This window comes from Tenrec ecaudatus, chromosome 1 (genome assembly GCF_050624435.1).
Source record: "Tenrec ecaudatus isolate mTenEca1 chromosome 1, mTenEca1.hap1, whole genome shotgun sequence".
NCBI classification, from domain to species: Eukaryota; Metazoa; Chordata; class Mammalia; order Afrosoricida; family Tenrecidae; genus Tenrec; species Tenrec ecaudatus.
In genome coordinates, this window is record NC_134530.1 from 32,281,755 (window position 1) to 32,306,210 (window position 24,456).

Sequence of the window (24,456 nt, forward strand, 5' to 3'; positions counted from 1 at the left end):
TGCGAAGTTCTGTCATGTAATCTCCACTTTCATTTCTCTCACCAAGACTGCTTCCAACTACAGCTCTTTCTTTGTTTCCATCGTTTGCAATCCACCTGCCAATAACTATCCATGAATCTTGACTGTACACTTGATCAATTTCAGATGGAAGACATTGGTAGAATTCTTCAGTTTCTTCATCACTAGCTCTCGTAGTTGGTGCATAAATCCAAGTAATAGTTGTATTGATTACATTTCATTGAAGGCAGATAGATATAATTGTATCATAGACAGCACTGCTCGTCAAGATTGATTTTGATATGTCCTTTTTGACAATGAATGCAGTGTCCTTCCTCTTGATAATGCCATCGCCAGCATTGTAAGTCATATGACTGTCTCGCTCAAAATGCCCAATAACAGTCCGTTTCAGCTCACTAATGCATAGACTATTGATCTTTATGCAGTCCATTCCATTTTTGATGGCTTCTAAAATGACTGTGGAGTCAAGGAAAATGAAACCTTGAACAACTTCAATCTTTTCTGTTTGTCCTGATGTTGTCTGAGATTCTGTTTTCTTTACATTGAGCTGTAATCCATCGTAAAGGCTATATTCTTTGGTATTCATTATAAACTGCTGCAAGGCCTCTTCACTTATAACAAGAAAGCTCGTGTCGTCTGCGTATTGCAGATTGATCATGAGGTTTCCCTCAGTCCTGCCGCCATATTGTTTTTCTTCTAGTCCAGTTTCTCAGACTGTTGGCTCAGCTCAAGGATTGAGTGTGTTTGGCGACACAGGGTTTTTCTGATTTGAAATCATACAATATCCCCTTGTTCTGTTCGAATGATTTCCTCTTGGTCCAGGTCCAGGTTCCGCAGGAACACAAGGAAGTGTTCTGGAATTCTCATTCTTCGAAATGTAATCCATAATCAAATGTGTTTGCATAGTCAATAAAACACTAGTCGACCTTTCTCAGATATTCTCTACTTTCAGCCAACATCCATTTGATGTCAACAATGATACCCCTTAGTCCATATCCTCTTCTGAATTTGGCTTACATTTTATAAAAAAAGTTTTATTGAAATTCATATATCACACATTTGCATAGTCAAACCACTCTTATTTTTTAAAATAATTTTATTAGGGGCTCATACAGCTCTTATCACAATTCATATATCCATCCATTGTGTCAAGCACATTTATACATATGTTGCCATCATCATTTTCAAAACATTTTCTTTCTACTTGAACCCCTGGTATTAGCTCCTCATTTTCCCCCTTCCTCCCTCATGAATCCTTGATTATATATAAATTATAGTTTTTTCATGTCTTACACTGACCAATGTCTCCCTTCACCCACTTTTCTGTTGTCCGTCCCCTTTTCTCCCCCCACCTTACCCTTACCCTCCTGGTATTGCTACTCTCCTTATTGGTCCCCTGGGGGGTTTATCTGTCCTAGATTCCCTGTATTTCCTGGATTCCCTGTATTTCCAGCTCTTATCTGTACCCACGAACATGCTCTGGTCTAGCTGGATTTGCAAGGCAGAATTGGGGTCATGATTGTGGTGGGGGGAAGCATTTAGGAACTAGAGGAAAGTCGTATGTTCATTGGTGCTATACTGTACCCTGACTGGTTCATCTCTTCTTTGTGACCCTTCTTTCTGTAAGGGGATATCCAATTGTTTATGGGCTTTGGGTCTCTAGTCCGTACTTCCCCTCATTCACATTGATATGATTTTTTGTTCTGGGTCTTTGATGCCTGAGCCCTGATCCAATTGACACCTCATGATCACCCAGGCTGGTGTGCTTCTTCCATATGGGCTTTGTTGCTTCTGAGCTAGCTGGCCACTTGCTTATCTTCAAGCCTTTAAGACCCCAGATGCTATATCTTTTGATAGCCGGGCACCATCAGCTTTCTTTACCACATTTGCTTATGCACCTGCTTTGTCTTCAGCAGTCTTGTTGGGAAGGGAGCCTCACAGAATGCCCGGTGTTTAAAACAAAGTGTTTTTGTGTTGAGGGAGGACTTGAGTAGAGGCCCAATGTCCGTTTGATACCTTAATACTTAACATATAAATATATGTACATAGCTCTATTTCCCCATCACTATATATAAATGTATTTACATATATACATGCCTTTCTTTCAACCTCTATAAATGTACTTTGTCTCCTAGTTCTTTCCTCTATTTCCTTTTACTTTCCTCTTGTCCCACCATCATGTTCAATCTTCATTTGGGTTCCAATAATTCTTCTCAGCCACATTACCCGATCAAGCCCCACCAAGCATCCTATACCCTCCTTGCTATCAATTTTAGATCACTTGTTGTTCCCTTGTCCCTGGGTTGGTGGACACTCCTTCCTTTCCCCTGCCTCCCCCTCTCCCATGTCCCCCCAGAATCGTCGGTCCTGTTGTTTTCTCCTCTAGATTTTTATCCCACCTATCTTATGTAGCTAGATATGCAGAGACAATAATAAGCACAAAAGCATGACAGAGCAAAATAAAGGGACAAAAGAAAACAAAAAAACAAATGACAAAAAGGAAAAGCCTATAAGTAGTTCCAGGTCTGTTTGTTGACCTTTAGGCGTGTTTTCCAGTCAAGTCTGATTGGGTGCCACCCCCTGGCCCCAAAGTCTATTTTTGGTATTCCTTGGAGACTCCGTTGCTTTGTTCCCCTTACTGTTCTGTTGTATGCCCTTAGCATTTTGCTCCAGTGTTTGGGGTCAGATCGGGCGCAATTCCCGCACTGTGTCTCCAGTGTTGTCCCCTGTAGCACTATGGGTCAGTGAAGGATGTCTTGTCTTGTGTGGGGCCGGTACTATGGTCCTCTCTGGGCATTGGCTGATCCAAGCAGGAATATCGTCCTCGGGGATTGGTGGGCCAGGATGTGCTCCACTCTCTCTCTTTCCCTCTTTGTTTGCTTCTGTGTGCTCTGATCAGACATGCCCCTCTCCCTGGGCTGTAGCTTCAGTGCTGCCCTCTGAAGCGAACTCTTCTGCAGGGAGTGGGGCGGGGGTTCATGTAATTGGGATTGGGACTGGCCCCACATTTTTTCCCGAAACCATTTTATTGGGAGCTAATATAGATATCGTATCATTCCATTGTTTAATCACGTCAAGCAGGATTGTACAATTGCTATCCCAGTCAGTTTCAAAAATGTTCTCTTCCTTCTTGAACTCCTTGATATCAACTTCCCTTTACTCTCAAAACCTTTGGGCTTTTTAAAAAAATCATTCTTTTAAAGATCATTTTATTGGGAGCTCTTAGAACTCTTATAATAATCCATACATCAATTGTATCAAGCATATTTGTACATATGTTGCCATCATTCTTTTCTAGACATTTATTTTCTATTGAGTCCTTGGTATCAGCAACATTTTTCCCTCCCCGCCTTGTGACCCCTTGATAAATTATAAGTTATTTTCATATCTTACACCAACCGCTGTCTTCCTTCCCCCATAATTTCTGTTGTTCGTCCCCTTAGAGGGTGGTGGGGGTAATGTGTCGATCATTGTAATCAGTTCCCCCTTCCGCCCGTCCTCTTTCCACCTTTTCAGCCACTTTTTGAAAGAGTTGTAGGTCCTTCATCACAATCAGTCCTAGTGCTCCCTCCCCCCGGCACTCATTCTTCCTCAATTCTCCACCCTCATCCCTATTAAACCAGGGCATCAGTTATTCTCTCTAACATCCACTCCTCTGTGCGTCATAAACTGGGAAATCTAACAGACACAATAAAAAATAAAATTAAACAAAGAAATAATAATGTAAAGATAAAAATAAGCAGTAAGATAAAGAGACCCCTGGCAATATTGGGGGGGAAAGCCAGAGAGGAAATTTCTGTCATGGAACAAGTGAGAAATGTTTAAACCTAGAGCAAAATCAAGAGGAAGGTCATCTGACCAGGTATCACTTTATACTGTCGTTCCATCCACCATCATCAAGTTTACAATCATCTCTGTCTGATAACAGAGCTGTTCGAGTCCCTCACCTGTGGTCCAAGAGGATCTGCCGAGACATTATCTGACTAGATGCTCTGCAGATGGACTTTGGGCTCCCACTGCCCTCCACTGCTTTCTACTAATGGGGTGTTCACAATTTAAACTCTGATACGTTTCCCTTAATCATATTTGGATTTTGTTGTTGTCATCTTTGGAACACACAGGCTGGTGTGCTTCTTCCATGTTGACTTAGTTGACGCCTCACTTAGATAGCTGCTTGCCTTTAAGACCCCAGACACTATTTAAATTGATAGCCAGGCACCATCTGCTTTCTTCACCACACTTTGCGGTAGCACCCTTAGGTTCAGTGATCGCTCTAGGAACATTAGTATCGAGCAGGGCCATGTTATACGAACTAACTGTTCTTGGATTGGGGCTAGAATTAAGTGGGAGCCCAGAGTCCATCTGTTTGTCCACAGGTTATGGATTACTCTGGTTTACTTTGGTGGTCATATTATCATGTTATGAAACAACAACAACAATAAAACAAACAACCCCCCCAAAAAATAAAGGAAAAATATTGTCAGTCATCCCCCTGGGGTATAAGGTAATTGCATTGAGAACATCAACAATTTATCCAATTGCATAGAATTTAAGGTGCTGTTGAGACGAGGAGTTTATGGGAGTATCATCCAGCTGCAAACTTTAATCCATGAGTTATTGCTTTGAGTTCTTAAATGATTGAGTGCTGTTGCATTGAACGTGGGGGGTGGTGCTAGGGGAAATTTTCCTGTAACATTCCTTACATGGGCAGATTCTTGCCTATCAGATTAATACCTGTCATATTCATGCAAGGGGAATATTGAGGTATGTGTTAGTCTGGGTACTTTAGAGAAACAAATCCACAGAAACTCGTGTAGAAGAGAGAGATGATATAAAGGTTATGTGCACATGAAGAAAACATCCCAACCCAGCGCTGCCCAAGCCCACAAGTCCAACATTAACCTATATGTCCGACATCAATCCACAAAGTCCTCCTTCATCTCACAAAACACACACAATGATGCCGACTGCAGGAGGAAAACCGAGTCAGTGAATGTGTAAGCATCTCAGCGCTGGCAGGGGTCTCCACACGGCTGCTCCAGCACCCAGGGCTGCATCAAGGTAGGTCCATGTGGCTTCTCAGAGATGTCTTGCAAGGAAGTGAGCCTTGCCAGCTAAAGCAGGAAACTGGCTAAGGCAACTGCACCCTGGTCCGACCATCAGAAAGCAAGAGACCTGAGAACTAGAAAGGCGAGGCTCACCGAGCCATTTACCCCTCCACCATTCAATTAACCCCACATGTGTTTATCGGCCAGGTTGGCACAATAAACTGACTACCTCAAGGTAGTCAATATATGGTGATTCTGGGTCCCCTTTCATTGGACACCCACTAAGCCACACGTCCCCCCAAGGTCTAAAGACTGCCAGTTGCCTAATCTAATTTGCTTCCTCTTCATCAGAAAATTTCAGTCCCAAGTCCAAGGGCTACAGATAATTTCGAGGCAGGGCCTAGTTTATTCAGTGGGGCTTCCACATCAAATCCTTAGGGGCAGCACTTCAGGTCATCATCGTGCTTAGTCCATGGCGTGGTTCACCGAAGGTTCGCTAGGAACGTATTCAAAAGCGTCCACTCAGAAACATAGAGCCAGGTTTATTCTCCTTGAATCTGCCTTAGATTTCAGGCAGCTCCCTGCTTATGTATTGCTGCAACCATTTACAAAATATGTTCAGCAAAATTTTATTTGTGTGTCCTATTACTAATCGTCTGATAATTTCTACATTCTTTTGGAGCACCTCATTTGGCAATGGGTAAAAATAAGAATCTCTTCCAGTCTGTTGGCCAGGGGGTTGTCTTCCGAATTTTGTGGCATCCGCTCCTAAGTAAGTGTTTCCAGTGCTGCATCAGCTTGTTGAAACACTTCTATTGGAATGCCATCCATTCCCGGAGCCTTGGTTCTCACTAACGCCTTCAGTGTAGCTTGGACTTCTCTCTTCACGCTCATCAGTTCTTGATCATATGCTACCTCTGGACATGGTTGCATGTCAACCAGTTCTCTTAGGCAGGGTGACTCCGTGTAGTTCTTCCATCTTCTTTGATGCTTCGAGCATCGTTCAATATTTTGCCCATCGAATCCTTCAGTATTTCATCTCAAAGGTTTTTGTGGGTTTTTTCAGCGTGAAATATCCTGAGTTTGTTCCCTTTGGGGTTTCTAACTCTAGATCTTTGCATATTTCAATGCTGGCCTTTGTTCTCTCAGCTACCCTTTGGAATTCCTGTTCAACTCTTTGACTTCATCCTTTCTTCCATTTGCTTTAACTACTGTACAGTCAAGAGCAAGTTCCAGAGTCTCTTTGCATCCGTTTTCATCTTTTCTCTCTTCCCTTTATTTTTGGAGACCCTTTGCTTTGCTCATTTATCTTAATGTCACCTGTAACTCATCAGGCTATTAGTGCCACTCACCTGTTCAATGAACCCAATCTGGTCTCAGATAGTCTCTAAATTCAGGATAGTCTCTTTCATGTGGCTCTTCTGAAAGGGACTGTCCAATTAACTTGCAGGTGGGTTTTGGGTCTCCACTACATTCCACCCCTTCATATTGATTTGGTTGCTTGTTTTTTGAACTTCTGATACCTTTTCCCATTGATGCCTCATGATCACACAGGCTGGGGGGCTTCTTCCATGTGGGCTTTGTTGCTTCCCTGCTTAATGGCCACTTGTTTAACTACAAGCCTTTAAGACCCCAGATGCTATATCTTTTAATAGCCGGACACCATCAGTTTTCTTCCCCACATTTGCTTATGCACCCATTTTATCAATGCATCATAATTGCATGCTTGATCAATTTCAGATTGAAGAGTTGGTAGAATTCTTCAATTTCTTCATCATTGATTTCAGTGGTTTGAATATTTGTGTTAACTATTTTGTAGACAATAACTTCCTAATTGGAGTATAGATATTATTCCTATCACATCTTACAGCATTGTACTTTAAGATTGATCGGGAAATGTCCTTTTTGATTGGAAATATGACACTATTCCTCTTGAATTTGTAATTTACAACATAGTAAGCCACAAGATTATCTGATTCAAAATAGCCAACACCAGTTCATTTCAGCTCATTAATACTGAAATGATACTGATTGCTATTTGTCTCATTTCATTTTTGACAACATCAAGTTTTCCTAGATACGTACTTCATGCGTTCCATTTACTGATTATTGATCTACATGTGCAGCTGTTTCTCCTCTTTTTGAATTGTGCTCCACCAGCAAGGGCAGCACCTGAAAGCTCTGCTCCATCCACAGCTTCACAGGTGACTTTACCTGAGGGACGCAGGTCTTCCCCAGTCCTATTTCATGTGCCTTCCACCCCCGGCGGGGGGGTGGTGGTGTCATCTCCCTGCACTGTATCGGCCAATTCACAAAGCTTCAGTAGCTAACCCCTCAGAAGTAGATTGCCTAGTCCTTCTTGCTAGTCTCGTCTTAGTCTGGAAGCTCTGCTGAAACCTGTCCGTCACGAGTGACCGGTGGCCTAGCTTTCAGCATCACCACAAAACCAAGCCATCCCAGTTTGACAGTTTGACAGATGGGTGGGGGTCAGTTTGGTCAGTGGCTGGCTGGCTGGATGGATGGTTATCAGAGGAGTAGATGGGGAGATGTGGGGAGATGGGTACGTGACGGTTGCTGAATGAATACCACAGATGGAAGGATGGATAGATAGTGAATATAGGGAAGAAAAGGAGGAGGGAAGGAAGTATAAAGAAGGAAAGGTGAACGGAAGTGGGATGGGCTGATGGGAGAATGTGTGGGTGGTTGACTGACTTAGCTCAATATTCTGCTCTCTCTCATTGAGTCGATTCCAACACTCTAAGCACAGGAGAACGGCCCCAGTTGGTCTCCTGGGGCTGTTACTCTTTCCGGGAGTAGAAGGCCTCACTCTGGGAGCAGCTGGTGGTTTCAAACAGCTGACTGTCCAGTTAGCCAGGCAAAGCAAGCCAACACCAACAGTGCCCCCCGGGGGGCCTCTCTACTGATTCATCTGCCCCAGAGGAAAGCAGTTCTAGGTGGGGTGGAAGTCTGCAGGCTGCTCTGAGGAATTCCACAGTGGATCCTGAGAACGGTCTCAGTTCCCCGTAGTGAGAGGGGATGTGCTACCGAAACAAGGACATCATTTCTTAAGCCCAAAACCAACTTCGAAAGAAAGCATATAATATTCCTATTGTCAATGACAAAGGTCCCAGTCAGGAGCGTCTTGAGTGTTGTTGGGGCTCAGGAAAGACTTCAAAAGACGATTGCTTTTGTGTGTGGGAGGTGGGTGGCCAAGGGGCCGAAGAGTCTCCCTCCCTGGGTTTGGATCTGCCTCTGCCTCTTTGATCTCCGTAGTCCCTGCTCTGTGCTCAGTAAAATGGATTTGAAGGTTAAATCTATTTCTTCAATATTTCTGATCTAGATGTTAATTCCAAACCACAGAAGACAGTTGGATTCCCAGGAGCAGGCCCCTGGGCAGCACAGGGGCCGGGGTGTAGGGGGTTCCGGGTGGGAGGGGTTGTGGGGTCTGCTTATTTACAAACCCCGACTTCTCTGGCACGACGGAGAGCACTCACGAAGTAACGTGCAGGCTGGGGGTGGGGGGTGGCCGGCATCTATGTATCACCCCGACCTGGCTCTTCTGCCCCCTGTGTTTGTAAAATTGTGTCCCCTCCAGTGTGGACCAGATGGAGGGGGCGGGGCGCGCTGATTTACTTCTCTAGCGAGAGCTCCGTCTGCCTGACCGCACTGAAAGCCCACGCCTTTAGCTGGTGCTCAATTGGGTGGACTTTTGCGAAGCTCCTTCCGAGGGTTTTAGGCGAGGCTTAAACGCGCATGGTGGGGAGCAGAGGCACCCTGCTGTGACTTTGGGTCTCACCGCCCCCCCCCCCAAGAAAGGCACCCATAAGGTGCCCTTGGGCATCCCAGCCCCCTCCCCATCTCAGTCTCCTCCTGCCCCTGGCTTCCGTGAGGATAAGAAATCAAGTGAAGTCACACCGGGTGGTGGTAAAGAGCCATCTGTTTCCTCCCATCGCAGTGCGGACAGAAGTCCAAGCGGCCCTCTGCCTGGTGGCCTCTCGCCTGGCTTCTAGCGTCTGACGGTGATCCTTGGTCAGTGGTGTTGCTTTGCTTAGCCGGGTCCTCGGGTGGCAATTTCGTCTGGCACAGGGGGTGTGTGGTGTGTGTGTGTGTGTGTGTGTGTGTGTGTGTGTGTGTGTGTATCTACACTGCTCTGTATAGCAGACTCCACTCTGAAGAGATTCTAGTGGGGACCCATCTTACTTTGGTCTGGCCTCAGGAAACATCACAAAATGAGACCTCTATTTACAAGCAGGGTCCTAGTCAAAGGTTTAGGGGTTAGGCCTGTCCCATTTCTCCTGGGATCTTCGGGAAGGGGAGAATCACCCTGGAAATGGGCCACGCATCCCGAGCAGGCTGTCGTCCTGTGGGCCTGCGAGGCTTCCAAGGCTGCTCTCAGGTCCTTAGAAGCAAGTCCTTGGCCAGCCCCTCCTGGCAGAGCCCCCCAGCGGGGAGCCGGAGGACGGGGGTCTCCGTGTGAGCATGGAGAGCATGTCGGCCGTGGTCTCTGTGGGCCAGTGGGCTGCCTGCATGTGGTGGGGGAGGCTGTCACTCACCCATGGGCCCCAGCTTGCCCTTTGGGGGAATCCCGCCTTGACTCGAAAGGTCTTCCAGCGTGACCCTGGCCTTCCCCAGGTGAGAAGGGGGAGCAAAGATGGCCCGAGTAACTGTTGCCCTCGGGGCCTCTCCTCACAGGCACGCCCTGGCGCCCTGCCTACGATGATCCCCCCGGCCAGCAGCACCTCTCCGGGAGAGGCCCACTTCCCCACGTTGGCCCCTCAGGACTTCTGGAGGTCTCAAGTGTCCAGCTACTCGGGATCTGTGACCCGGCACATCAGCCACCGGGCCAACAACTTCAAACGACACCCCAAGAGGAGGAAGCGCATCCGCCCCTCTCCCCCTCCGCCGCCCAACACCCCCTGTCCGATCGAGCTGGTGGACTTTGGGGACCTGCGCCCCCCACGGTCCTTCCGGGAGCTGCTCTTCAACGGCTGCATTCTGTTTGGCATTGAGTTCAGCTACGCCATGGAGACAGCCTACGTCACCCCGGTGCTCCTGCAGATGGGCCTGCCCGACCAGCTCTACAGCCTGGTGTGGTTCATCAGCCCCATCCTCGGTGAGCGCCGCCGTGGGCCCCGCCGCGGGGGCTCCAGAAACTTCCAGGAGCCTCCCGAAGGAAGCTTCCGACGAAGGAGCTCGAGGGTCATGGGGGGACCCAGGTGGAGCAAGTGTTGGCGCGCCCTCAGTAGCAGGGGGTTGTAGACGAACCCAGGGGTGCTGCTTACAACCCAAGTGATCGGGTCCTTAGGCAGTCGGAGGGTGGGATAGGCATTGAGCACACCCCGGGCATTAGCATCCAGACCAGACCGAGGTGGCTCGGGGTCTGGGAGGCTCTGTCATTTCTTGGGACCCCAAAGAGGAGTAGGAATGATTCGGGTTGGCAGGAGAACCGGGCAGGAAAGAGGGAGTGGCTTTTGTTCTCATGCTCTGGGCTTTGCGATTCCATTTGCCCTTCACTGGCGCTGAGAAGCCGGGGGGGGGGGGGCAGGGGTGCCCACAGTGTGGCAGGCCCATGCCAGTGTGGGGCCCCCTGCACTGCCCACGCCCACGCGATGACCCCCGGCATGCTCTCTTTCAGGATTCCTGCTGCAGCCCCTGTTGGGAGCCTGGAGTGACCAGTGTACCTCAAGGTTCGGAAGGAGACGCCCTTTCATTCTTGTCCTGGCGATAGGTCTGTTGTTTTGGCATTGAGATAAAACGGAAAAATAAACATCCCACTGGCATCCTTTTGGGGAATAGTCCAAGAGTCTTAAAGCATCTTGGCCGTGTAGACAGCCCCCCACTCCCGACCCCCGGCCTCCCTGGAGCGGAGGCTGAGGCCCGTGGCCCAGCCTGAGTCCACTGGGCCAATGTAGTTCTTTGCTCTGTTTTGTTTGTTTAAGTGGGCCCAAGAGCAAAACAGTGGGCTCGGGGGTGGGGTGGGGGGGGGATGAAGCGGGGTCTCCAGGTTCCTGGGGTGGGCCCTGCAGGTACAGTGAGTCTCTGGTGAGGCTGATGTTCCCGGGGTGAGCTTGGGCTTCTGTGTCTCCAGGGGCCTTGCTGGGTCTCTCGCTCTTGCTCAACGGCAGGGACATCGGGATGGCCCTGGCTGACACGGCCAAGAACCACCAGTGGGGCATCCTGCTGACGGTGTGCGGGGTGGCGCTGATGGACTTCAGCGCAGACTCGGCCGACAACCCCAGCCACGCCTACATGATGGACGTGTGCAGTGCCGCCGACCAGGACCGTGGCCTCAACATCCACGCCCTCCTGGCAGGTACCCACTGTGCCACCCCACCCCACCCCCCAAGGGCAGGGCCGGAGGAGGGCTGGAGGCAGGCAGGGCTGCAAAGCTCGGGGGTGCCTCCCCTCGTCAAACCCGGCCTGGCGATGAAATGAAAAGTGCCCATTGGAAACGCCGGGCTGCCCCCATGAGTGGGTACCGGTGAGAGCTGGTGGTGGTGGGCCGTGGGCTTTGGGGGGCTGGTGTCTAGGAGTTGCCAGGGCTTCCTGCCTCGCTCGCCGTACTCTGGGAGCTGAAATCTGTCCAGCCCACCGCAGCACGCAGATGCCCACTGGCAGGCGAATGGTGGCTGCCAGTGTGGGGTGTGGGCTGGAATCGGACTTGTGTCTCCTGCGTGGCAGCTGGGACTTCTGCCCTCAGCCGCCCTGGCTTGTGTGTGTGCTCTCGTTAGGTGCCGTCGAATCAGCCCAACCCCACCCTGCTCCGTCCCCCAGTGGTTCCGGGGTTAGAGCCCATTGTTGCAGCCATGGTGCCAGTCCTCCTCGTCCGCTGCCCAGCAGGACGTCCTTCTCCGGGGACTGGTCTCCCCTGACAACACGTCCAAAGTCTGGGAGAGCAGGTCTGGCCAGCCTGGCCTCCAAGGAGCACTCTGGCCGTACTTCTTCCAACCCGGATGGGTGCGTCCTATTAGCAGTCCATGGTGCGCCCCACATTCTTCTCCGGCACCACCATTCAATGTGTCGACTCGTCTTCGGTCTTCCTTATTCAGCATCCACCTTTCCCATGCCGATGAGGCCATGGAACATATCACGCGCCCCTTAGCCCTCAAAATAACACCTTTGCTCGTCAATACACGGGCTTGTGCACCGGATTTACACAGCTCTGGACCGCTGTGCCCGTGACCACTGATTGTGGATCCAAGAAAGACCAAATCCTGGACAGCTTCGATCTTTTCTAATGATGCTCTTACCTATTAGTCCAGTTGTGAGGATGGTCATCTTCTTGACACTGAGTTGTCATCTTCTTGACACTGAGTTGACACTGAGTTCATCCTCAAGGCTGAAACATTTGACCTTCGTCAGCAAGGGCTTCAGGTCCTCCTCACTTTCAGCCGGCGAGGTGGCGGCCTCTGCACACTGCAGGCTGTTAATGTTAATGATTGTGCCGACGTCTGCATATGTATCCGTGCCGCGCGGATGAAGCAATAGAAAGCGTCCTGGTAACATCAAGAATGAGCTCAAAAGAGAGACCAGGGGTCCTCACACTTTTTAAACAGGGGCCAGTTCACTGTCCCTCAGACCCGTTGGAGGGCCGGACTATAGTTTAAAAAAAAAACTATGAACAAATTCCTATGCACACTACACATATCTTATTTTGAAGTAAAAAAACAAACGGGGCAAAAACACCCGGCGGGCTGCATGTGGCCCGTGGGCCGTGGTTTGAGGAGACCTGCATTAGACCCTAGATCTATACAGGTGTTGGGGTGGGGGCAAAGATCGCAGCAGAGGCGCCCGTGACTGTGCCGATGGAAACTTCCAGGAGCTCCCCACAGGAGGTAAAGGAATTCAGCACAGTGTCTGGTTCCTCAAGTATCATGTGACAAGCTTTCTCTCTAGCTTTCCGGAATAAGACACTTACCTGTCACAAAATACCATAGGAGTTAAAAAAAAACAACCCTATATAAAATAGCAATTAAAAATATTTTTTTCATCAAGGAAAAGACTTAAGATTCGGGCGAGACCTGGCGGAAGAGTCTGGCGGCCCAGGCACGAGGCCCAGCCCAGGGATCTCAAAGGCACTCAGGGCAGGCGGGGGCAGTCGGCTCAGCCTCTCCAGGCCTCAGTTGCTTCGCGGTGGCTATGGCTCAGCTGGCAGCTTGAACCTGCCGAGTGTCTCCAAGGGAAAAGGCCTGGTGATCTCCTCCCATAAAGCTTGAAACCACAGGGGACCGATCCCAAGGATCTACCTGTCACCTGCTGCCAGGGAGATGGACGGCAGAACAGTGGGTGAAGGGAGACAGCAGTCAGTGTAAGACACGACAAAATAATGATTCATGAATTATCAAGGGTTCCAAGGGAGGGAGGGGAAAATGAGGAGCTGATACCAAGGGCTCAAGTAGAAACAAGATGTTTTGAAAATGATGATGGCAACAGATGTACACATGTGCTTGACACAATGGATGGATGGATGGATGGATGGGTTGTGAAAAGAGTTGTACAAGCCCCAAATAAAATGATTTATTTTTTAAAAGATTGAAAACAAAGCAAAACAGAAAAGCCCCTTCCCTGACCTTGGGTCCATTCTAATGCCAGCATCCCCTGGAGGGTGGAGTCGAGCTGCCCCAGTAAAGGCCCAAGGCGGCCAACCTTGGCAGAGGCTGACCAGCCCGTCTTTCTCCTGCAGAGGGGCCAGTGACTTCAAACCCGTGACCTTCTGGGGAGCAGCTGAGGGATTAGCCACCGTGCCACGGTGTGCCCAGGAAACCCCGGGAGCACAGTCTACTGCGAGAGCCCTGGGCGGTTAACGGCTGCAGCGGTTTTATTTTTACTATTGTTCTGAATATCCGCCCTTTTACTGTGGATAGATGGAAAACATTCACCATTCTGACAATTTTTTGTGGTGATTTAGGGGAACATCTTGGTTCCCCATTCAACAATGCGCGCAGCCCCCGCGTGGAACATAGCTCTTCCCACCGCCTCCCTGCACCGACTCTCCCATTCACCATCCTCTCCGCCCCTCAGCCCTGCCTCCTGGTATTCTTACTCTTCGCTTCACAGACATGCCTATTGTTCGGCTGGAGGTGGGGCCTTGGGGGTGAGTTCAGTTGCAGACCTGAAGTGCGACTAAGAGGCATGGTGTAGGGGTTCCCCCATCTGTATCAAACCAGTCAGACTGGCCTTCTTTCTTCCCTTCCATTTTAATGATCTTGAGTTGGGGGCCACATTCCCCCACCACAACCACCACCACTTGACCCAAGACCTCCTCGATTGTGACCCCTTTAAAGTCGTCAGATGGGCACCCGCTAGCTCTGCGGGTCGCGGGTTAACCGAGTCACATGTGCAATGTTCAGTGACATCAGCGGTGTCCCCACATTATGTGACCGTTTCCACTGTCCGTTCCAAAGTTCTTCTCACCCTTCACAGAAGCTCAGCTCTCACACACACGTCCCTGTTGTCCCCGCCCTCGGTCCCCGACAGCCGCTCGTAACTATTCATGAGCCGATCCTCGATATTTCCCGAGAGTGGGAGTGTGTACTTCTCCTCCTGGGCCTGACTTACCTCACTCAGCATCGTGTTTGCGAGGGCTTCCCAGGCTGTCGCGTGCGCAAAGAACACCGCCGTCTTCCTGACGGACTAGTGCTCCGTTGTGTGTGTATCCACCGTCGGGCCATTGGGGGCAGTGGTGCCAAGAACCATGGCCATGCAGGTCCTTGGGTGAGTGGTCAGTTTGCTCTCTCTACGGATCAAAAGGTTGGTGGTTCAAGTCCAGCCTTGGGCAACATGGAAGAGAGGCCCGACCATCTACTTCTGTGGGATTCTGGAAACCCTGTGCACTAGAGCTGTGCTCTGAGGTCACGGGGTCACCAAGTTGGATCACCAGATCCGAGGGGTTGGGCTGGGCTGGGTGTGGGTGCGGGTGTGTGGGACCCCCGCGCTCCGGGTCTTCTCTGCCTGCCAGGGGGCTGACTTCTGCTTCTCTCCGCAGGCCTTGGAGGGGGTTTTGGCTATGTCGTCGGGGGGATCCACTGGGACAAGACCAGCTTTGGGAGAGCCCTTGGGGGGCAGCTCCGTGTTATCTACATCTTCACCGCAGTCACCCTGAGCGTCACCACGGTCCTGACCCTGGTCAGCATCCCCGAGCGCCCCCTGCGGCCGCTGGGCGAGAAGAGGGCGGCCATGAAGAGTCCCAGCCTACCCCTGCCCCCGTCCCCGCCCGTGCTGTTCCAGGAAGGTGCTGGCGAGAGCCTCCCGGCTCGCCCGGCCTCCAGCTTGTACGCCAGCTTCTCCAGTCCCATCTCCCCGCTGAGCCCCCTGACGCCCAAGTACGGCAGCTTCATCAGCAGGGACAGCTCCCTGACGGGGCTCAGCGAGTTCGCCTCCTCCTTCGGCACCTCCAACATCGACAGCGTCCTCATCGACTGCTTCACGGGCGCCCAGGACGGCTACCTGGCCCTGCCGGGCAGCTTCCCCAGACAAGTCATCAGCGCCAGCTTCCCGCGGGCCCCCGAGGGCTTCTACCACCAGGACCACGGGCTCCTGGAGCGCAGGGAGGCCGCCCTGGCCGCCGGCGGGGATGGGGGCATCTTGAGGGTGGGCTCCCTGGACACCTCGAAGCCTCGATCGGCGGGAATTCTGAAGAGACCCCAGACCTTGGCCATTCCCGAAGCAGCCGGGGGAAGCTGTCCGGAAACCAGCAGGAGAAGGAACGTGACCTTCAGCCAACAGGTAAGAGCCAGGCTCTGGGGGAACTGGGTACCGAGAGGGGGGGGTGAGGAGAGAGAAGGGGGTTAGGAACCAGCCATGAGCCAGGCGAGAGGCACTGAGAAGTTCGTGGCACATCAGTCAGCAGGTTCTGTGCCACGGTGAACACAAGCTGCTGAGTGTCCCACCCGCGTGGGGCAGCAGCTAAGTGCCCGGCTGCCAGGCGGGTCAGTGGCTGGAACCCATTCCATAGCTCCGTGGGAGCAAGGACCTGCTGGTCAGAGCTCCAAGGGTCCCAGGCTCAAAAACCAGCAGCTGAGCTCCGCTCTGGCGGGCAGGTCCCCCAGGGGAGGACAGACTCGGCCGCACCCAGCCGCAGTCCAGTGGCTGCTCGCTACGCTGGCCCTTGTCTCTACTGCTGCTGCATACACGCACAGGCCATTCAGTTTCCTGCACTGCATTTCAATCGTCCACCGTTCTAGTCTCGCATGCGAAGGGTGGACGTTGCGTGAGGACGCTCAAAGAAGAATCGGTGCTTTGGAATGATGCTGCTGCTGATGAATGCTGACAGCATTCCGCAGACCTGTCTGGAAGAACAGCCAGCGTGCCCCGAGAGGCAAGGATGGCGTGCACTGGATGGGACATGCTCTCAGGAGAGACCAGTCCCTGGAGAAGGACAGCATGTCCGGTGAAGAGGAAGGGCAGTGACAAAGAGGAAGGCCCGCGATGAGATGGACTGACGCCGCGGCAGCACTGACGGCCAGACACACATTGTGCGGAGGGTGCAGGTCCGGGCAGGGCTTTGCGCTGATGTGCAAAGGCCACTGTGGGCTGTGAGCCAACTCGATGGCACCTAACTACTTAGTATTTCTTACCAACGTCTGCAGCCCACCTTGGCTGAGTGCCAAGAATCTGTCTTCCCCAAAAGGCAGAAATAGGATGGGGTCAGCACCTCTGGGCTTCCCGTCCCCTCAGGTGTCGTTTCTTCGGTGTCCTAACGGCAAACTCTGCCCGCTCCTGAGGAGGTGGCTGCTGCGGTGAGGTCCCGTCAGCCAGCTCTGGCTCATTGCAGCCACGAGCGACACTGCCCCCAACACCTCCCCACCACCTCACAATCTTTCCTCTATTTGAGCCCACCATGGGGGCTCAGCTCAACTGAGAACCTTCCTCTTTGTCGCCCACCCTCCACTTCACACCAAGCATGATGCCCTTCCCGAGGGCCGGATCCCTCACGATGACACGTCCAAGTCTTGCTCTCCTCGCTTCTCAAGAGCATTCCGACTGCGTTTCCTGAGATAGGTCCACTTGCTCTCTGGCACTGCCCAGTGAGTCCCCTAGAGGTGGCAGAAACCTGGAGCCTGAATGGCAGTGGCTTATGCTCCTCTAAAGGCAAGGAACCTTCTGGAAGGCTCCGTGCAATGGCCCCGGCTGAGCCCATCGCCCGGCTCTGCTTCGCTGCAGGGCGCAGGTGCCCTCCTCAGAGCCTGGGAAGGCTTCCCCATGACGCCACCTCTGATGTCATGGGACAGCTGGGGTGACTGTTTTCTCCTCAGGGCTGTCTGGCTCCTGGGCTGGCGCCATGAGCTGAGTCTCGCCCTAGCGTCATGAGCTTATTATTCATGGCCCTTTGAGTCCAGAGGGCATTTTTCTTGTTCAAGAATGCAAATCTGGTTAGGGTCTAATATACTAGTTACCACTGGCTGTCCGGGCAACTCCCAGTCGCCACGATGCCGTGTGTCAGAGTAGAAGAGCCCACGGGTTTCCAGCTCGGTGATCACCAGGCCTTTCTCCTGAGGGGCCTCGAGTGGGTTTCAGAGCAGACGAGACAGGCATTCAAGGTGGGCTGGCCATCAACTCAGGGTAGATCTGTTAGTAGCTAGACCCTTAGCCACTTCCCCTCGGGTTCTTTCACCCACCTCCTCCTGAGGAAGGACTCTGGGTACGCACCTCGGAGCCACGGCAGAGGGGACTGAGCTCTCAATGGGCATCCCATGGGGTTGCAGCCAGCTGCTAAACTAAAGGTTGGCGGTTCAAACCCACGTGGTGGCTCTGTTGGGGGAAGGCCTGGGGATCTGCTTCATTAAGGGTGACGGCCAAGGAAACCCGCAGGCGCAGCTCTGTTCTGTCCCCGTGGGGTCCTGTGTCAGGAAACCACTGGGCAATGGTGGTGGCGGTGGCAGTGTGGGCAACCCGTGACAGCTCAGGTCTGGACGGAGTGAAGCAGTGACCCCCACAGGGAGCTGAGCCCCGCTGCTGGTCATCAAAGAGAAGGGGTGGTCCAGGGCATGATTGGTCCTGACCAGAGCCATTCCCCTGGTCTCCTGTCCTTACTGAACTGCTTCCTGCCAAACCGGGGGTTCAAACCCACCAGCTGTTCAGTGGGAGAAAGAGGAAGCTGTCTGCTCTTGTGAAGATTCAGTCTCAGAAGCTGTCTGACGGCGGGGGGATAGGGAGAAAGTATGAGTCAGAACCCAGTCACTGGCACTGAGTTTGGGGTTTGTTTTTCCTTGTTAATACTGACTCTGTTAATACTGACTCATCCTGACTCTAGACTCAGTCATTCTTCAAGTTTCAATGAAAACTGTGTTGGAATCTCCTTCCACCTTATTCTTTTTTCTTTCTTTCTATTTTCATTCTGGATCGAATGTAATTATGTCCGTCTGTGTGGACTAGAGAAGCAAATCCAGACATATCCAAGAGTAATGGTGTATTAAGAAAACATCCGGCCCAGTCCAGACCAATATTAGCCCCCATGTCCGATACTAGATGATAAATTCCTCTTCAGACTCACGCAGCACATGCAATGGTGCCAAGAGTAGGAAGATCACAGGCCAAGTGGGTGAAAAGTCTTGTGGAAGCATCTCAGCGCTGGCTCATCTCTCCACGTGGCTCCTCCAGCAACAGGGCTCTGGCTGCCATCAGCAACAGCAGAGAGAGAGGGTCCTGCCTCCAGGGAGGAAGACAGGAGTTCCCAGATACCTTTGGAGAAGACCATGCCCACACAGAGGCCTCATGGCTATGACCTAATTGACAGGCTAGACTCCACCCCTTCCCTCAAGTTGACAGGAGATGATGTAACTGCCGCAATAGAACTTTCTTGGTCCTGTTGTCAGATTCACAGTTCTCCGAGGAAAGTAGAGATCACAATGTATCTTGGTATTAGGAGCTCTAGAGGCGTAATGGGTTACGCACTGAGGTGCTAACCAACACGTCAGCAGTTCCAGCCCCCCAGCTGCTCCGCAGGAGAAAGGTAAGACTGCACTTCTGTAAAGATTTCGAGTCTCAGAAATACAGAGAGGCAATTCTACTTGATGACAATGAGCTTGGATTTGAGTTTTTACACAGGCACCGGCTCAGATGCAGACGTCCATGTGGTTAGCCGTCTCTCTCCCAGCAGGCAGGGGTGACAAACTCCATGTGGTGTAACATTTTATTTACTCTCATTTCATCATAAGCCCCCCACACCTTCCCCCCTCTTCTCCCCCTAATTGAGCAGCCTTTCATAGTTATGCTCAAAACCTTTAAACGTCCTTAAGGATCTGGTCACCTGACTGGAGTTTGTACTATAAACTAGGAAAAGAGCTATTGTGGATTGAGACCTCCTCATCCCAGGATGGACAGACGGGTGGATGGATGGGAGAGAGGCAGAAAGGAGACTGAGAGGAGAGAGAAAGAGTGTGTATGTGTGTGCTCGTGTTAGCTAGCTGCCATTGAGTTGGCTCTGATTCGTGGCAAACTGCTGTATCACTGGATGACCGGGCCCTTGGCCCTGTGCCCTCACACTCACCAGCGCATCTGAGACCACCCTTGAAGCTACTGTGCCGTCCAGCTCAGTGGGCGCTACCCTCGCTGGCCCTCTGCTTCTCCAAACACTATGCCGTCCTGCAGAGCTGATCCCTCCTGAAGACACGTCCGAAGCAAGTGGGCTGGACATGGTGATCCGTGAAGCTTTTGCTGGCTAACGTTTGGAAGTAGATTGCTAGATTTTCTTCCGAGTCTATCTTCTTCTGGAAGCTCTGTCGACAATTGTCCACCAAGAGCGACCCTGCTGGTATTTCCAATGCCCCTGGCATCACCGCCACCATCAGAGTACCACACATGCCACCGCAGGACAGTAGACTCACAGTAAAGAGTCAGGCGTTCACTGGCCATCCGAGGATGATGAGGCTGATCATCTCAGTGAGAGTTTGCCTACTAACTATCGCGGTGTCACACGGCTACAATCCACCCCTCGCTCGCTGCGGTTTCTGTTCTGAGAGGGTGGGAGTGTCGTGGATGCAGGCCGCCCCGCGTGAGGGCTGTTCTTGGACATGTCAGCTTGGCCGCCGGGCCCTCTGGGGGGACAGGAGTTCTGCTTGTCTGTACAGACACCCCCATTCACCTTGAATTACGTCGTTTACAACCCTCTCTTATGGAAAAGACTTCACAATGTGTAAAGTTGAGTTGACCCTTTAAAAACAACAAGCATGTGTTTTGCACTTTATCTGCTATAACGTGGTGACATGTGGTTGTTAGGGTTTGGCTGCGATCAGCAGGGCCAACCGTTCCAAACCACCAGCCACTCCTCAGGCGAAAGAGAGGCCTTTTGACTCCCCAGTGGAGGTTCAGGCTCAGAAACTCACACAGGCAGTTCCGCCCTGTCCTTCAAGGTCAATATGAGTCGGCATCCTCTTGATGGCAGCGAGTTTTTTTGTTTTTATTGTAACTCAGTTTGGACACAGATCTCACAGGCTCTGGAAGGCAGCCACACCAGATGAACTTCTAGCCCTGACTGCTCCCAGTCTACCAAGCCAGGGTGGGCCTGGGAGCTCCATCACCCCCCTTGTAATCCCCGGCTTGTTCTGATTAGGATTGTGATATTCCTCACAGTGTAGTCGGCCCTCCGGGTCTGTGGGTTCCTCAGCCCTGGATTCAAGAAAATGCTGATAGAAATATGGGGGGTAGGGTGGGGGTGGGACGGGTAGAGTCCAGAAAGCCCCCCAAAAGTAAAACTTGCATGGCTAGGCGAGCCTGTGCCTGCGTGCCACGGCTGTGGCTTGCGGAGCCGTCTCCTCCCGGCTCAGCCGGGCACCGGCCGCTGCTCACTGAGGTTCCATCTTTCCTTCGCCCTCGGTTCCATGCAGCCTGTGCGCCTGCGAAGAAATGGCTCCTCGAAAGCAATTCAGTAGCCTGAGCTCCCTCAAAGGCGAAGGGCGCGCTCTTGCACTGTGTTCGGGCTGTGAGTCATCCAGAGATGATTTCAAGTACATGGACGGATGCTCAAAGGCAAATTCCATAGCCTTTTTCACACAAGGGTCCCAAGCTTCCTGGGCGTGCCCTTTCCCCCCCCCCAGCCACCCGCGGATGCGGAGCTTTCCAGGGAAGACCGGCATTCGAAGCTCTGATGGGGTCTGTGGGCTTCCTTGCAGGTCGCAAACATCCTGCTGAACGGCGTCAAGTACGAGAGCGAGCTGACGGGCTCCGGGGAGCAGTCTGAGCAGCCGCTGTCGGTGCGGCGCCTCTGCGCCACCATCTGCAACATGCCTAAGGCTCTGCGCAACCTCTGTGTCAACCACTTCCTGGGTGAGCTGCTGGCCACGTCTCCCCACACGGCCTGCCCAGCGCAGCCTGCCAGGGTGGGGCCGCCCCACCCCGCCTCTGCCCCTCCCCACCCGCCCCAGAGCCTCCCTTCGCAGGGGGCGGTTACTGAGCGCTGTGGGGGTGCAACCATACCCCCTAGGTAGGCTTGCAAAGCGTGGGGTGGGGTGAGGGGTGGGGGTGGGGTGCTCACCCTCGAAGTGAGCCCTGTGAGTCCTTTCTCCAAGAAAGCACAGCTCCAAATGAACCCAGGTGCCACCAACGAGAGGACAACGTTGCCCTGGCCGGACACGAGCTGGTCAGTCTTTCTTGGTGGCAGACTCCAGCCATGGATCTAGGCCATCTTCACAATGACTGGCTTGTGGGGCCTTATCTTCTAGCACTCTATCAGATCACATTGTCGTCATCCAGAGGGTTCCAATTGCCTAGTTTTCTAAAGTCAGTCACCAGGCCTTTCTTCCTAGCCGTGACCACACGGGTATCTGAAATATCAGTAGCATAGCCACCATCGTATGAGAAAACAGATGGACAGTGGCTATCAACCCTCGGGCTTCCTAATATCTCTCTCCCAATAAATAGAGCCCATCCCCAGAGCAGGAGTGCCCCAGGCCTCAGTTCCTTGCCAGGCGAGAGTACCCAGCCGTGAGAGTGGGGCGTTTGGCAGGAGGGGGAGGGGGGAGCGGTGTGGGTCAGCTTTCCTAGCAGGGTCACTGGGGAAAGTGCAGAGTGCAAAGCCAGCTTGCAATGAGCCTTTGCTTATAAAAATATTTGCTTTTAAAAGACTCAACGGAAACCTGCAGACAGAGTAACAGAGTTGGGGGGTGGGGGTGGGTGGGTGGAGGTAGCGTTGCTGCTCTCGGCGATTTAAACTTTTGTAACTACAAAAACTACTCATTACTTTTTAAAATGGGTTTAAAGATGCCAGTGGTTGCTGAGTGGCACAGCTCGTGTTCTCAAGGACTAGCCCAACAGTTGGAGCTTCAAACTCGCCTGGCCGCAGCTCGGAAGAAAGGCCTGGCAGCCCGCTGGCAAGCGGTCTCAGCCCTGAACCCCCCTGCAGCCATTGCAAGCTACTCCCGAGGGTCTCCCTGAGGCCAAACCCACCGCACCACGTAGCATGAGAGTAAGGAAGGGCCAAGCCATTCACTGCTCGCCCCTCCCCCAGGGTGGCTGTCGTTTGAGGGGATGCTGCTCTTCTACACGGACTTCATGGGCGAGGTGGTGTTTCAGGGGGACCCCAAGGCCCCCCACACATCGGAAGAATACCAAAAGTACAACAGCGGCGTCACCATGGGCTGCTGGGGGATGTGCATCTACGCCTTCAGCGCCGCCTTCTACTCAGGTACACTGAGCCTGCGTCTCCACCTCTCCAGTGCCGCCCACTAGGGGGTGGATGGAGTGTGTCCACGCCTTACAGAACCCGTTAAGGGGCTCACTGCTACTGCAAGGTGGGCGGTTCAGCAGGAGAGGAGGGAGGCTGCCTGCAGCGGTAAAGATTTACAGCCTCAAAAACCCGCAGGTCACTAGGAGTCTGCCTCAGCTCCGTGGCAGTACGTTTGGTTTGGATTGTTAGTCACCATCAGATGATGGATCTGCGGCAACTCGCAGTGTGCAGAGCTCTCTCTGGGGAGACTTGAACGGTCAACCTTTCTGCTCCATTGTTGTATCACCAAGGCCTCCTGCTATAGTCAACACCCTCCTACCCCCGCAGCCTCTGCCAGCTAGTTGATACCCTAAAGGGCCAAGTAGAACTGCCCCTGTGGGTTTCCAAGCCTGTAACCCTCGACTGGAGTAGAAAGCTTTATTTTTCTCCCGAGAAGCTGGTGGTTTCGAACTGTTGACCTTCCAGCACAGAGCTACGCCACCAAGGCTCCTGCTACCGTAGCAGACACAAAGTCATGACTGGTGTGATGATGCTGCTGCCCTTTCTGTAGCTGAGCCTGCAGGGTCCACATTCCATGGCAGGTGCTGGGTGCATGTGGGCGGGGCTGGATCCTTTGGATATCAGTCTCCAAAGAACTGAGGCCCTGCAGGGAGGCTGTGGGGTCAGAAGGGGTCCAGATCCCTGAGCAGGTAAAGTTGGGCCTGAGGGAGAGGGGACACAATGAGGGCTGAGGGAATGACCCACAAGTTCCCCCCACGCCCATCTCATAGAATGGCCAATCTAGAGACTGGTGGGGTGTGAGGGTGAGAGTTAGGGAGCTGGCTGGGCTGAGCTGACCCTGAGTTGGGGTGCCCATGTATGGATGGGGCTCTACCAATATCAGGGACCCAAGAGGGGGTACCACCCAAGCAGGGAACCTGGCTGGGAGACAAAACAGGCTCACTCCCCTTTTCTGTCAAGTGTCAAGAGTAAGTGCAGATGATCGGTTTTGTGAGCCACCGGGTCTCAGCCTCAGTTCAGCCCATCACAGCGCGGCTAGAGGAGTGGGGTGGCTTCGTTCTGCCAAGAGGTGCAGCTGTTCTGGACTCTGAGTCTCACATGCCATCAACATCTCTTTGGCTTCGAAATTGGGAGGCCTTTTCTGAGCTCCTGGGCCCGGCATGGGCCTGCCGGCATGGTCACCTGAGCTCATTCACATCGATTCTTGCCCCAGGGGAGGGAAGCAGACTGAGTGCATGTGGGGGGCTGGAGAAGGGGACTGGGGAGGGTAGAAAGAAGGCTTTGTTGGGTCTCACTGAGCTCTGTGGGTTGGCACCTGAAGGCATTCCGTTGCATTCCATTCTTAAATATTGGAGTTGGGTGTGCACATGGTGGGTGTGCTTCGCAGTCTACCCTTAAGGTTAGAGGTTCGAATGGAATTCACTTTGAGCTCCCTCAGAAGAAAGAGTTATGGTAATCTATTTCCCCCCAAAATCAGCTACCGGAAGCCCTGTGGAGCACAGTTCTACTCTGACCACTGCGGGTCCGGGGAGCTGGAATCATCCCCCATTGCGCCTGGGTAGGCAGATGCTTAGTAAACAGCTTGTTTGGGCGTCACAGTGGTCCCAGGCCCGGTGGCCGACCACGGGTTGAGCCGTGGTGTGCACTTTGGTTAAGACACAAAGGGCTTTCGCACCTGCACAGCGCACGCAAGCTCATGCCTTCAAATCTCTGAGCCACTGGGGACCT

At 52.4% G+C, this 24,456-nt stretch overlaps 1 protein-coding gene across 1 annotated transcript in view; it reads left to right on the forward strand.

The window, feature by feature from the left end:
• Nucleotides 1–24,456, forward strand: part of SLC45A1 (solute carrier family 45 member 1) — a 32,079-nt gene that overhangs the window by 5,224 nt on the left and 2,399 nt on the right. The window contains exons 2-7 of the mRNA XM_075550639.1: nucleotides 9,759–10,179; nucleotides 10,702–10,794; nucleotides 11,155–11,379; nucleotides 15,052–15,791; nucleotides 21,176–21,329; nucleotides 22,510–22,686. Coding sequence (XP_075406754.1) covers nucleotides 9,783–10,179; nucleotides 10,702–10,794; nucleotides 11,155–11,379; nucleotides 15,052–15,791; nucleotides 21,176–21,329; nucleotides 22,510–22,686 — 1,786 coding nt within the window. The 5' untranslated portion in view covers nucleotides 9,759–9,782. The remainder of the gene's footprint in view (nucleotides 1–9,758; nucleotides 10,180–10,701; nucleotides 10,795–11,154; nucleotides 11,380–15,051; nucleotides 15,792–21,175; nucleotides 21,330–22,509; nucleotides 22,687–24,456) is intronic.